We start from the raw sequence: 13,426 nt of genomic DNA on the forward strand, positions 1-13,426 counted from the left end.
AATAGAAAAGAAAAAAAAAAAGTAACCTTTGTTTTGTCTGTTTGTGAACGATTTAGTACCTTTTTTTATTTTATAACTCTTTCACTCACCGCACACTAATCAGAGGAAAAAAAAACCACCGTCACCAGTCACCACATGAACCACATGAGACTACTTTCAGTCCTCAAAACTCAAAAGAAGCCTCAAAGTTGGAATGTAAAGGAGAGAGGAAAATAATAAATGAATTTTTCTTTCTTTTTTCAAAAAGTTAATACATAGAGAAAAAGACAAAAAAGACACCACCCAAAAAAAAATTGGAGAAAACAAAAAAGGAAACAGCTTTTTCAGTTTTTCCTCCTCCAACTCCAACACAGCACAACAACGACAACTTCAACACACTCTTGAAACCCAAGTCCTCTATTGTCTATTCTGTTTTTCTTTTTTTCTTTTTTAATTTTTTTTATCACCCCATAAAAAATCAAAACCAAATTCCATTCCCAATGTGAAAACACTTCCAAAAGCTTGAGCCTTTGAATCATCCAACACACACCAACACCACAAAGCTGAAACCTTTTCTTCGTTTGCTCTTATTCATATTCTTATTCTTATTCTTCTTCTCTCCTTCTATTCCTACTCTTCGTCACCAACAAAACACATCTCTGACCTGTCTCAATCCGTGTCTTCAAAGTACAAACCTTAGTTAGATCCACTTGGGTCTTTATTGCAGAGGCTTCTTAATGGCCAACTCTTGATTATTCATGGGGTCGATCAATGATTTCTGTGTCATCCTTGTTCTCGTCAAAGATGGAGCCTTTGCATTCAAATATCCCTTCTTTTGAATCATAGGCTTTGTGAACTTTTCTGTGTGGGTGGGTGGAAGCTAGGGATCTTTCATTTCTCATTTCTTTTTCTTCTGTTTTTATTCAATTGCCACCATTTTTATATTTTTAAGCCTCGGAAAATGCAATCCAGTGGGCCTGAATCAGCAAGCCCCATCACAAACCGGGTTCAGTCCTTGTCTTCTGCTGAGACAAGAGGGAAGCATAGGGTACATGCAGAAGTGAAGAGGTTGGAACAAGAAGCAAGGTTCTTAGAGGTATCTTCTTGTTTTTTTCTCATCGTCAATCATAATGTTTTGGAGCTTTGTTATTTGGTGGTGGTGTTGCGAATTGGTTTTCTTTTTGTTTGTTCTGTCTCTATGTGTGTCGTTTACTTGTTAACCTTGTACTTTTTTTTTTCTCTCCCTATGGTTTGCTTTTGTTCTTCTGTGTGTTATGGTAAAATGGTATGTGAAAGTTTTGAACTTTTCTTTATTGTGATGTCAATACTGTTAGAGACAAATTTGTACACAGTGCCTCTGTTGGGAAATAGGTTAACAATTTAGTAGCTTTTGATTCAGTTTATTGATGGGGTAATGTTCTATCAGCTAGATTTTTGAATTTGATCTATGGAATTTAGCAAAACGCATGTTATGCAGTAAAACTTATCTTACTATTGATTTTGCTGGCAATCATAATATTTTTGAAACCTGACTTTTTTACAAAGTTGTGACTATATCATTTGTGGATTTAATTGTGCTTAGTGAATTTAATATTCTTTTAGATGGCAATTTTGTCTTGAGAAAGGTATGAGTATGGACATTGAAGCGGAGTCTCCGTCCAGATTCCCAGCATAGTTATTGAGTCTTAACATTAGAATCCCTTTTTTTTCTACTCTGCTTCTTTTATTTTATTTTATTTTATTTTATTTTCTAAACAATTCATATGCAATCTAATCATTCTCGGTGTATTGTCAATTTTATAACTGCAATAGTAGATTGATGATTTGAATGACAAGCTAAATGGATATTCTATTAATTTAACTTCTTTCTAATTGCATTTGAGCTGATTGGTGTTGCTTACACTTTTTACTTTTACCTTTTTTTCCCGTTCATTCTGTCAGAAATTACATGTAAGTCCATTTATTAGTGTCAAGGTGCATAAAATCTCTTAGATGACTTACAAATTAAGGGGAGTACAGTCTCATTGAGATGACATGATTTTGAGTTAGTTCGTGTTAATGTAGATGATGAATGTACCATCTTCCAATGACTTCCATTATGTTATTTTCTGAGAAGGGTTTATTTGAAATCGGTATTCATTCGAACATAGGTCTCACAGTTTACATCTCTCTCTCTCTCTCTCTCTCTCTCTCTCTCTCTCTCTCAAACTATATTTGGAAGCTTTTGGTCCTAAACATTTTGAGCCCAAAATAAGTTCATCCAAATACAAAAGTTATTTTCTATCGGTAATTTATTGGTTTAGCATTTGAATTTTTCATTCAGTTATTAACATCAACAACTGAAACATTCATACATTATCCGCGGAAAATAATTGATTCAAGCTGTCAATCTTAAATTGCGTCCTGATTCCGGAAGTAGAAGTTCTTCCAGTCTTATGATGCCTCTTTAGAGATTAAGGTAACATTCAAAATTCTGTGAGCATGAGCGACCAAAAGTTGGAAAATTATATCAGCTGTAATAAGGTTCACTCTGTTGAATTGTGGATTGAGGAGAATCCTGTATGAAGTTGATATAGATCGAACTGAAATTAGAGACCCTTTTCCTTTATTGTACTTATAACATTCTAGTTTAGTTGTACAACAATCTGGAAACATCACATTTGGGGTTTGTCAAACTATATATCAGAAAGAATTCCTTTTTGTGCTCATGTTCTGGAAAGTTAAGGATACACAATTATGCAATCACCACTGAATGTTCAGAGAGCTAACAAATCCTTTCTGCAATTATCTTTGTAACATCAAAGGACATGAGGATCAAAACAGTACTGCCAGGATATCTCATGGGCTCCCTAGGCTCTTTCACAGATTTGTCAATTGATACGGTTGATAGGGGCCACAGTAAGCCTTTTCAATTAATAGCAGTCATTGTGTCGAACAACGGTTACATCTTTTGAATATCAAGTCCATTCCTAGTTGAGATTAGCTCCATTTCAACATTTGAGGATTGAAGCAAGCATTAAGTTCTCAGATTATTAGGTTGACATCCATATTAGTTTCAAAACATTCTTTATGGTGGCCAGCTGTGTAGATTCGTTTCGAAGTGGATGTAGCATGGTATATACCCTAATGTCTAGCAGAACATCATTATTAAGATTCTTCTATAATTCTGAACACATGGTTTTCTGCACGCGTTTATAGGTTTCAGAATATTGTGTGGGGCTGCGGTCTGCGGTCTGCCTAGGTCCTAATACATGCTTTAAGAAAGAGAGTTGCTAAGTGTAGGACTAGATGAAAGACTATTGCAATTTCCGACATTGCCTTTTACCTTCTCTTTTTAGTTGTGTTGCGTACATGTCATCGGTGACCTGGGATGGAACGAAGATGGTTAGCACAAGGGTGTAGGTGAAGCAGCCTGTGAGCCTGGTGGAGATTTCATCATGTAAACAAACAATCCTTATTGCGATCTTAGTTCCACTTTGAGCTAAAACTCTCCGGAATCAACTTTTTGTTTTTTGTTTTTGTTTTTGTTTTTGTTTTTGTTTTTTTTTTTGTTTCACTATTACAAATATATGCTCATATTTTGAATATTCCGCGGAATTAAAAGTGCTTCGGCATTGTGTTGCTTTTGCTACAAATCTGTTGGTTTGTTTTAGTTATTTTCATCCTTTTCACATTCCTACCATTTCATTCTAGGTTTCTAAGTTATGCTGCAACTGTTTTTAACATTCACTATGAATCGAATGCAGGAAGAGCTGGAACAACTTGAAAGGATGGATAAAGCATCTGCACCATGCAAAGAGTAAGCTTGAAAACCAAAAAAAAAAAAAGACTATTGCACATTCAATTATAGTATATAACTCCTAACCTCCAAATGGTACTTTGTTTTTTGCAGAACACTCAGTAATGTGGAAACAAGACCCGATCCGTTACTACCAACGTAAAAATCTCCCTATAGCTTCATCTGTTTCGGTTGCATCAACTGTTTGAGAATTGTGTTCTAACAGAAGTTATGTTCATTCTAATTTGGCAGAACTATTGGCCCCCTAAATCCTTCATGGGATCGATGGTTTGAAGGCCCTCAAGAATCTAAAGGCTGCAGGTGCTGGATTCTCTGATGATCAATGGATACCTGCTATATTTCATTGACCAAGACCTCACCAAACACATTCTACAGTTTTACCCTTTCTTTTCTTTTTTCCTATTTTCTTTTTCACCCACCTTCTTTGATCCAGGATTGAGCAGAGAATTTGAGAGTTTTGAAACAGTATTGTTATTGGCAAATTTTAATGGAATGCTTCCTTGTGCAGATGACAATTTATAGTATAAACATAGCTATATGTGCTTCAGATCATAATTACCAATACCTTGTTAATGATTATTTGAGATTTTTTCTTTCCTTTTCACCACCATTGAATGTATGGTAAATAGAGTTTCAGTTTGATGATGCCTTTTGTTAAACGTTATACTTCACTTATGAAAAAAAGAAACTGAAACCAATTTACAATTAGCTTGTGTGATTCTCAAGTATAAAATGATACAAAGATTCTTTATCACTCATCACTTAAATTCAACACATGAAAAATTGAATCTCATCCAAAACACTAGAGTAACCCTTCTACAATCATGTTGGCACTTTGCCAGTTACTCGCCGGGCGATCCATCCAAGACCATCATACAACCCTTCTCCGGTGAGGGCACAGCAAGCTTGTATATGCCAATCATGATCCTTGATACTGTGAAGAGAGAGCGCATCGGTGATCTCTGCAGGGGTCATGGCATCCTTGATATCTTGTTTATTAGCGAAGACAAGAATGAGAGAATGCTGCAATTCGTCATGCCCCAGCAATCTGAAAAGTTCGTCTTTCATGATAGAGATCCTCGCTCTATCGCTACTGTCTATCACAGCAATTACCGCATGCGTTCCTCGGTAATATGTTGCCCATGATGTTCGGAGTCTTTCTTGTCCGCCGAGATCCCAGACCTGAAATGAATGACACAGAAAGAAGTACGTAAATAGGTCATCCTAAACCCCCTCAACAATGCATGCACTCTTAACAATATCAACAGCAAGATTGTAACAAATGTTATTACTGAAGTACCAAAATCATTCTCTTTTTTTAATTTTTTATGCGGCCTTCAATAAGATAAAGAAATAACAAAATCAAATAAAGACGTTACACCTCTTCAAATCATTTATGAACTATGACAAAACAGAGGTTATAATCCAATTCTTACCTTTCCAAGAAAGATTTGGCAGAAATTAATACTTACCAGGTTTGGATACCCTACAATAACAGCCAAGCCATGTCTCTCTATGTGGAATCATTCTGTTATATGGATCTAACAACGATATTAGAAATCCAATTCCTAAAGCATTCTATTAGAAATCACGTTGATGTTCGACTTCAAACTGGAAAAATTGAAAAGAACAACAGAAAACGTTTTCTTAAACCAAACAGACCCTAAATATCTCTTAATATATTCACCTATAGTTTCTCTAAACCTTGCTAAAACCTTTAGCTATTTAAGTGTATGTTTGGATTACGGTTTGTAAACGGAAGTTTGCATAAAATTAATTTTGCAAACTTGATTTTGATAAAAAATAAGTTTGGTAATTTTTATATTAAAATGGATTATAGTAAAATAAATGTTGTTTGGCTTATACCATTCAAAATCACTCTTAGATAAAAAATTATTAAAATGGACATCAACTTAAATTTTTTTTTTTATGTTATCCTATTATTTTAATGTAGATATTTAAATACATCTTATTAGTTAATTTTATAATAAAATTAATATTTACTTACTAAAATAAAAATAACATATAAAAATAGATAAAATATATTTTTAAATAAAAAATAAAAAATATAAATTATATATATATATATATATAAAAGAATATTTAATCAAATATGTTACATTTTCTAAGTATTAAATGTTATTTTAGTATTTTTTACATTGTATTCTTATTCTAGTACTCTCAATAATCTTATTCTTAATATTAATTTGGAATTCAACGTTTATGATTTTATTATTATCTATGATTAATTTTTTATTTAATTTATCTTTTTTAATGGAATCATATTCTATATTATAAAAAAATTACACTAAAACATAGTATACGAGAATTACAATTATAAAAAAGAATACTGAAAATAATAAAAAATTAAATATTTATTTTATAGTGATTGAAACAAATCTAAAAATTTTTGATGATCTTTTTATATAATATATTTTTAGTATTTTTGGTACTCGTTTTTTAGTATGTTATAATTTTTTTTATTATTATTTACAGTTAATTTTTTGTTTAATTTACTTTACCTAATAGAATTAATAAATTATATTATAAAAAGATAATAACAAACATAATACACAAAAATCACAATTATAAAAGTGTATAATGTCAAACAAATTATTGAAAAAAATAAAAATAATAATTAATAGAAAATAGAACTCATATAAATAGAAATAACAAGAATTTTATAATTAATACAATAACATATACAAAGGATAAAGTTGGTAAAAGGTAAATAAATTGTTAGTATCTATGGCTAAAAGCCAGTTAAGAAAACGCAGAAGCTACAAGTTGCTTCTTGTAAACGTAGTTTTGGCAGCAAAATCACTTCTGCGTTCATGAGAAAAAAATTTGCCAAACCAAAAATTAAAGCTTTCAAAAAATTTAAACGTGCTTCTTCCTTTCAAACGGGTTTCCCAAACACACCCTAAGTATACTCCATCTTCTACAAGCCTTCTGCATCAATAAAAATAGGAGTGTTTGCGGTGCGATTTGGTTCAGTTTTAAGGAAAAAAGTCATCCGATTCGAACGCTTAATTTATGTGTGGTGTGATTTGGATTGGATGAATTTTTTTGGAAATCCGATCCGATTCGATCCGATTACAAGCGGTTTGGATCGGTTTGGATCCAACAATAATGACATAACAAGTCTTAACAATATTTTAAAAAGCCAACGATAACATAACAATAGAAATAAAATTATAAGTTAGTTAAAATAAATAAATAAATAATATTTTGAACATAAAATATTTATTAAATAATAATAATACATGAATAATAGAAAAATATATAACAAATTGAATATGTTATAAGTATAATTGTAAATATAATAATAAAATAATAATATTATAACACATTGTGCGGTTTGGATTGGATTGGATTGGATCAGTTATTAAAATAGATCCGAAATTCGATCCAATCCAACAATTTGCAAAAAATATAATCCAATTAAATCCGAATTAGTACAGTTTTAATCGATTTTCGATTTAAATTGAATTGGATGAACGGTTTAATTTGGATCGGTTTAGATTTACACACCCCTAAATAAAACTGACTCCGCCTATTATTTCTATTTCATCAGACGAGTGAATGGCTAAGAAGCAACATTATATACACACACACACTAACAATGCTAAATACAGAAACATGGAAGGAAGCATTGAAGCAAGAATGCAAGATAAGCACATTAAAGCAAAGTGAATGGTGTGAATTGATGAAAGAAGGTTAAGTAAGTGAAAGGCACCTCAAATCGAATGTTCTTGTAGACAACCTCTTCAACATTGCTACCAACAGTAGGGTTGGTAGTGACAACCTCACCAAGATGCAACTTGTAAAGGGTAGTGGTCTTCCCAGCATTATCCAAACCAACAACAACAATCTTATACTCCTTTGCAGGGAACAACATGAACCAGAACCGCGATACCATTGCCCCCATCTTCTTCCAATTCCTCTATCTACTCAAACACTTTGATATTATTAACCTAAATCAAACACCGATTCTATTAAAACCCCATTAATTACGAACAAAAAGGGTATGTGAAAATCTAAACTATAACAAAAAAAGCATGCAACTTGCACCGAATCAAATCAAATGAATTTTAAGGGTTTGCAGATCGATCAAATGCCAAAATATAAAAAAGGCACGAAGGAGGAAAACAAAATCGAAAAAACCACGGTTTGTCTTGGCAAACATAAAATTTAGCTTTGATAAAATTCAAAAGATTTGTTCGGTTTAAAAAAAGATAAGATATTAAATGATTGATATCATTGCTTAGATAATTGATATAACTGATTAAAAGATTTAGATATGAAATTAATATAAATCAAACAACGACTCTATTAAAACCCCATTAATTATGAACAAAAAGGGTATGTGAAAATCTAAACTATAACAAAAAAAAAGCATGCAACGTGCACCGAATCAAATCAAATGAATTTTAAGGGTTTGCAGATCGATCAAATGCCAAAATATAAAAAGGGCACGAACGAGGGAAAAAAAATCGAAAAAACCATGGTTTGTCTTGGCAAACATAAAATTTATCTTTCATTAAATTCAAAAGATGTGTTCGGTTTAAAATAAAATAAGATATTAAATGATTGATATCATTGCTTAGATAAATGATATAACTGATTAAAAGATTTAAATATGAATTTAATATGAATGATAAATGAAATGGTACTTGAAACTTAACTTCCCGAAAATTAGTATATATAGGAGAGTATGGGTTCTTTCAAATAAGAAATGCAAAGTGATAATTATAATCCAAGAATGATGATAAAGAAGAGAAAGAGTTGCTGCTTGCATTTGAGATTGAGAAGTAGAGAGGAATGCGATTCTTGTGATCAAGAAAATTATGATTCTTTTACTTGCTTATCAATGGCGGTGGATGCATGTCCTGAAGAAACCTCTTCTTGTTTGGAGAGAATCAAGAAGACGAACAAGAAGAGGAAAAGGGAAGAAAACAAGAAACCGTCGTTTTCATGGGAATGTTCAACTGAGCTAATGATGTATGACGATCCATGGAAGCTGAAGAAGGTGCTGAACAGCAGCGACGTGGGGGGCATGAGTAGGCTGTTGCTTCCGAAGGAGATGGCGGAGCCGCTGGTGGCAGCAGTGTTGGGGTACGACGAGAACCAGAAAGAAGGAATGGAGGTCGAGATATGGGACGTTGACACACAGTCAATGCACAGTCTTGTGTTCAAGAGATGGGGTTCTTCTAGAAGCTATGTCTTCATGGCCAATTGGATTAAAGACTTTGTCAAAAGAAGGTCTCTCAAGTCCGGCCATGAGGTTGCCTTCCACTGGAATCCTTATGCCAACCGCTTTCATTTTTCTGTTCTCAAGGCTGCCACAGAGGAGGATTTCTCAAACTGAAACTATTTGCTTTGGAAGAAGAGGGAGACGAAAGGAGGAAGAAGACAAGAGATTCTTTTATTATTACATTTGTTGGTGTAAATTTTGCAGAAAGAACATGTCTCTTTTTCATTCTTTTTAGGCAAAATTTTGTTTAATATTTTCAGTAGTCTAACTTCTTTTACTTTCTCTTCTTCAATCCTTGTTTCTTATTATTTTTGTTATCAATAACACAAAATTGAACTATACAAAACTTTTTTTTTTCCAGACTTGCCTTGTAACAGATATATATTATATTTCTTTTCTTTCTCTCTTTCTCTTTGTTAAGGGTAAAATTATAACTAACTAATACCTTTCATAACATTCAGAATGATACTTAGAGGTTTCTTGGCGTTGCTGGTAATATTATTAAGTTATTAAAAGATCGAGTCTTAATTTTGCATTATTTAAAACTAGTGGAAATTTATTCTGTATGATGTTTAGTTTGTTCTTAATCCAAACTTGGTCCTTGCAGACTGGCAGACCGAACAACGTTTGTTAGGTTTTATAATTAAAGTTAAAGATTAAAATTATTTGGATAAGAAGTTATACTGAAACCAGAATCGAGTAAATCTGGTTTAGGTCAAAAACAACTATGGCGATTTTCTCACTCTAATGTGATCCTTTGTTCTATTATGCCATGCTGCATAATTTATAGGGTTACAAGTCCAGGGTTGGTAGCTCTCAAAACAAGTTCGGCATGATCAAGCTGTCTAACTGACATTGTTTTGTGCATGTGTGTTTAGGTTTTAGGGTTTAGTAGTGGCAATTATAAATAAATTGCAAATGTTGATTCCTAATCTCCACTTTGCTTTATTATTCCAATACTTGCCTCTTCGTTTGGGTGGATCTCTGTCTAAGTGTAAAGAAGAAAGCCTAACAGCAGTAAGGAAATAGTAGCCAACATCTCAGGTGAATGACAGGAATATAGTAATGTATTTTACAGTTTTATGATAAATTTTATACGTAGCTTTCTTGCTTGACAAGTTATGCGGTTGACACTTTGTTTCGCCTGTGTATACTAGTCATGATGCTACCTCCATCTGACTCTGTACATTGTTGCAGATGCAAAAGGAGCATGATTTAATTTCATTGCATACTCAATTCCAACATCATCCTGTTGCAGCTACAAAGGACATAGTTGAACAAAACTTCCAAGATGGTGGTATTGACCCACATAATGTTGAATCCGGAGAATTGAAGAAGCTTGATAGTTTTGTAATTTCTGTTATTTCGGAATAGGAATTTAAATTGTGATTGGTGTAATTTTAGAATAGCCATTTGAACGGGTATTTGTATAATTTTGCAACCATCTAATGACATTAGACAAAGAATTGGTACGGATCAGTGTACTTTAACGGACCATCATAGAAGTCCATCAAGGAATTTTCTCCTCCTAGCTTCAAAAAATAAAATAAAATAAAATAAAAAAGAGTTCGTTTTTTATTTTTTTAAGTCTTCTAGCTATTTAACATCCAAACATAAAACAAATTCTATCATAATCGATTTTAAAATTTCAAGTATATTTGTATACATATATAGTCAGCTATTGAATAAACTTTCATAACTAATCCAAACACACTTGTTTGGCTTGAGTGGTCGACTCTTCAAAGTATAAATGATACATATACTTTTGTAACTGATCAGTAATCACATCAATTCAGTACATGAAAAATGAATCTCGTTCAAAAGACTCCAGCAAATCCTACAATCATGATGGTGCCTTGCCGGTTACTCGCCCGGCAATCCATCCGAGACCATCATACAACCCTTCTCCAGTGAGGGCACAACACGCTTGTATATGCCAATCATGATCCTTGATGCTGTGAAGAGATAGTGCATCGGTGATCTCAGCAGGTGTCATGGCATCCTTGATATCTTGTTTATTGGCAAAGACGAGGATGACTGAGTGCTGCAATTCGTCGTGCCCCAGCAACCTGAAAAGTTCATCCTTCATAATAGAGATCCTTGCTCTATCGCTACTATCTATCACCGCAATCACAGCATGTGTTCCTCGATAATATGTTGCCCATGATGTCCGGAGCCTTTCTTGTCCGCCTAGATCCCAAACCTGAAATGAAGAAAACAGAGTGAGTAATACGGTCACCATGCACAGTAGCAAAGCTTGGAACTGTCTTACAACAAGCTAACTTCATGAAAATATGCAGAATGTATATTGTCACCAGGAATACAGGACAAATTTGAAAAATAATTAGCAAGAACTCGAACGAAGGTTGAAACTGTCAGCCTTTAGAAAACCAAAAGAATAGAAGTAGAAACATAGTTTTAAGTCATAAGGAGATGTCTTCCTTTTCAACTGTTGATTTAATTTGGGATAGTATCATTTGTCTTAGCTTCGCTTCAGTGCTCATGACATGTTTCTTTAGTGGATATTCAAAGAGATTGGCATGCACTGTTATAGCTAAGTAAGCTTTTTTTTTTATTTTTCCATCTTGATTCTTGGCTAATACCTTTTGTATCCATGCAAGGATGGCCGTCTTTTGGATGTTCTCTTATTCTTATAAAATTTCTTCTTCTATCCAAAGAAAGGTCTAACAAATGTTATCATCTTCCAGTAACAAACTAACCCCGTCCCTTCCTAACAATATACTAATGTAAAACAACTAAGACAAAATTAGTAACTGGTAAACTATTGAGAGGAGATCATTTCCACACAAACAGAAACATCCAACATTCAATTTAGTAGGCCAAAATGGTGTTTTGATATTTTGAGACTTAAGGGTATCCAAAACAGTCTTAGAAAACAGACATGAAAACTGATTAATATCCACAAATTTTGTCAACATCTTCAGTACACACGTTTCATCCAACTATCTCCAGAACAAGATTTTCAATCTTTTATGTTGGAAACCCAGAAGTTTGAAGGACTCAGATGATACCAAATGCAGTCTTTAGTAATTACCCTGTCATGCACTCATCATTCAAATCCTCCCACTCTTCTTCTTCTTCTTTTTTTTTTTTTTTTTTTTTTTTTTTTTTTTTTTTTTTTCTCTTTAGTAAGACCTTTAGCTGTATATGTTCTATGATAATCTATCATTCAAGCAAACCAATGAAAGACTGAGAAGAAACATTTATACACATACACAAACCCCTACCCGATCACCAACAATACTAAATAAGTAAACAACAGGTAGATGAAAGGGAAGCATTGAAGGAGGATAAGCACATTAAAACAAAGTGAATGGTGTGAATTGATGAAAGAAGGTTAAGTAAGTGAAAGGCACCTCGAATCGAATGTTCTTGTAGACAACCTCTTCAACATTGCTACCAACAGTAGGGTTGGTAGTGACAACCTCACCAAGATGCAACTTGTAAAGGGTAGTGGTCTTCCCAGCATTATCCAAACCAACAACAACAATCTTATACTCCTTTGCAGGGAACAACATGAACCAGAACCGCGATACCATTGCCCCCATCTTCTTCCAATTCCTCTATCTGCTCAAACACTTTGAGACTATTAACCTAAATCAAACACCGATTCTATTAAAACCCCATTAATTACGAACAAAAAGGGTATGTGAATATCTAAACTACAACAAAAAAGGCATGCAACTTGCACCAAATCAAATCAAATGAATTTCAAGGGTTAGCAGATCGATCAAATGCCAAAATATAAAAAGGGCACGAAGGAGGAAAACAAAATCGAACCTGGTAGCGGTTTTAAGGAAATTGAAAAAAGAAAGTGGAGCTGTTGGGTGCGATTGGAGTCGGATGAGATGGAATTGCAGTTGCAGGAACCCCAAAGTGTAAATCCATATATATATATATATATATATATATATATATTAGGAATTAATTCCATGAAGATGGCGAAAAAAGAAAGTGGGTATTGCCACTTTCCAGGAAGGTCATCAGTGACACCGTGGCTGCTAACTAATGCCTAAGGTAGCCCATATATGTCACCAATTAGCAAGGTTGAAAACTATGGCCAGTTTGGATTGATTTTCAAAGAAAGTATTTATTTTTTTATTTTTGAGATAAATATTAAATTAGTATTCAAAAGATTTTAACATTGATAAAATAATATCTGATTTTTGTTACTGATAAAATAATTTTTAAAAAATTTTAAAATTTGATAAAATCATAATAAACAAAAAATGCTGATGTGACCATCGAAAGAGAGCTCCGATGATGGCAAAGAATTTCGGCGACGTTTTCGATCTTCTTCTTCTTTGCCATGGTAAAAGGGGATGAATCGGCGAGATATTGCCATAGCGGAGGGGACGCGGAAGGGACAC

The 13,426-nt window shown here is 33.3% G+C and overlaps 4 protein-coding genes across 5 annotated transcripts; 2 read left to right on the plus strand and 2 right to left on the minus strand.

The window, feature by feature from the left end:
- Nucleotides 1–417: 417 nt before the first annotated feature.
- On the plus strand, nucleotides 418–4,375 carry LOC130948620 (guanine nucleotide-binding protein subunit gamma 2). Its single transcript, XM_057877416.1, has 4 exons — nucleotides 418–1,075; nucleotides 3,726–3,778; nucleotides 3,872–3,916; nucleotides 4,010–4,375. The coding sequence occupies exons 1-4, from the start codon at nucleotides 941–943 to the stop codon at nucleotides 4,092–4,094; spliced, it is 318 nt and encodes a 105-aa protein (XP_057733399.1). The 5' UTR covers nucleotides 418–940; the 3' UTR covers nucleotides 4,095–4,375.
- A 225-nt stretch (nucleotides 4,376–4,600) lies between these two features.
- LOC130948619 (uncharacterized) lies at nucleotides 4,601–7,751 on the minus strand. Its single transcript, XM_057877415.1, has 2 exons — nucleotides 7,518–7,751; nucleotides 4,601–4,960 (listed from the first exon to the last, which is right to left on the minus strand). The coding sequence occupies exons 1-2, from the start codon at nucleotides 7,707–7,709 to the stop codon at nucleotides 4,601–4,603; spliced, it is 552 nt and encodes a 183-aa protein (XP_057733398.1). The 5' UTR covers nucleotides 7,710–7,751.
- Nucleotides 7,752–8,651: 900 nt separating this feature from the next.
- Nucleotides 8,652–9,149, plus strand: LOC130949888 (B3 domain-containing protein At2g33720-like). The gene has a single exon (XM_057878494.1). It carries the CDS (start codon nucleotides 8,652–8,654, stop codon nucleotides 9,147–9,149), a length of 498 nt encoding a protein of 165 aa, XP_057734477.1.
- Nucleotides 9,150–10,649: 1,500 nt separating this feature from the next.
- Nucleotides 10,650–13,041, minus strand: LOC130947490 (uncharacterized). Of its 2 annotated transcripts, none has more exons than XM_057876193.1 (3): nucleotides 12,837–13,041; nucleotides 12,413–12,623; nucleotides 10,650–11,238 (listed from the first exon to the last, which is right to left on the minus strand). In XM_057876193.1, exons 2-3 carry the CDS (start codon nucleotides 12,602–12,604, stop codon nucleotides 10,879–10,881), a joined length of 552 nt encoding a protein of 183 aa, XP_057732176.1. In that variant the 5' UTR covers nucleotides 12,605–12,623; nucleotides 12,837–13,041; the 3' UTR covers nucleotides 10,650–10,878. The 2 variants fall into 2 exon arrangements, with proteins under 2 accessions (XP_057732176.1, XP_057732175.1); XM_057876192.1 differs by having other exon boundaries at nucleotides 12,413–12,650.
- Nucleotides 13,042–13,426: the final 385 nt, after the last annotated feature.

The sequence above is a fragment of the Arachis stenosperma genome, chromosome 9 (assembly GCF_014773155.1).
Source record: "Arachis stenosperma cultivar V10309 chromosome 9, arast.V10309.gnm1.PFL2, whole genome shotgun sequence".
NCBI classification, from domain to species: domain Eukaryota; kingdom Viridiplantae; phylum Streptophyta; class Magnoliopsida; order Fabales; family Fabaceae; genus Arachis; species Arachis stenosperma.

What these genes read in the sequence shown, in the direction of transcription:
- LOC130949888 (XM_057878494.1), top strand. Translation starts at nt 8,652, where the DNA reads ATGGCGGTGGATGCATGTCCTGAAGAAACCTCTTCTTGTTTGGAGAGA.
- LOC130948620 (XM_057877416.1), top strand. Translation starts at nt 941, where the DNA reads ATGCAATCCAGTGGGCCTGAATCAGCAAGCCCCATCACAAACCGGGTT. An exon ending in GCATCTGCACCATGCAAAGA is followed by an intron (nt 3,779 to 3,871) that starts GTAAGCTTGAAA and finishes TGTTTTTTGCAG; the next exon opens with AACACTCAGTAATGTGGAAA. An exon ending in CCCGATCCGTTACTACCAAC is followed by an intron (nt 3,917 to 4,009) that starts GTAAAAATCTCC and finishes CTAATTTGGCAG; the next exon opens with AACTATTGGCCCCCTAAATC.
- LOC130948619 (XM_057877415.1), bottom strand. Translation starts at nt 7,709, where the DNA reads ATGGGGGCAATGGTATCGCGGTTCTGGTTCATGTTGTTCCCTGCAAAG. An exon ending in ACAAGAACATTCGATTTGAG is followed by an intron (nt 4,961 to 7,517) that starts GTGCCTTTCACT and finishes CATTCATTTCAG; the next exon opens with GTCTGGGATCTCGGCGGACA.
- LOC130947490 (XM_057876193.1), bottom strand. Translation starts at nt 12,604, where the DNA reads ATGGGGGCAATGGTATCGCGGTTCTGGTTCATGTTGTTCCCTGCAAAG. An exon ending in ACAAGAACATTCGATTCGAG is followed by an intron (nt 11,239 to 12,412) that starts GTGCCTTTCACT and finishes TCTTCATTTCAG; the next exon opens with GTTTGGGATCTAGGCGGACA.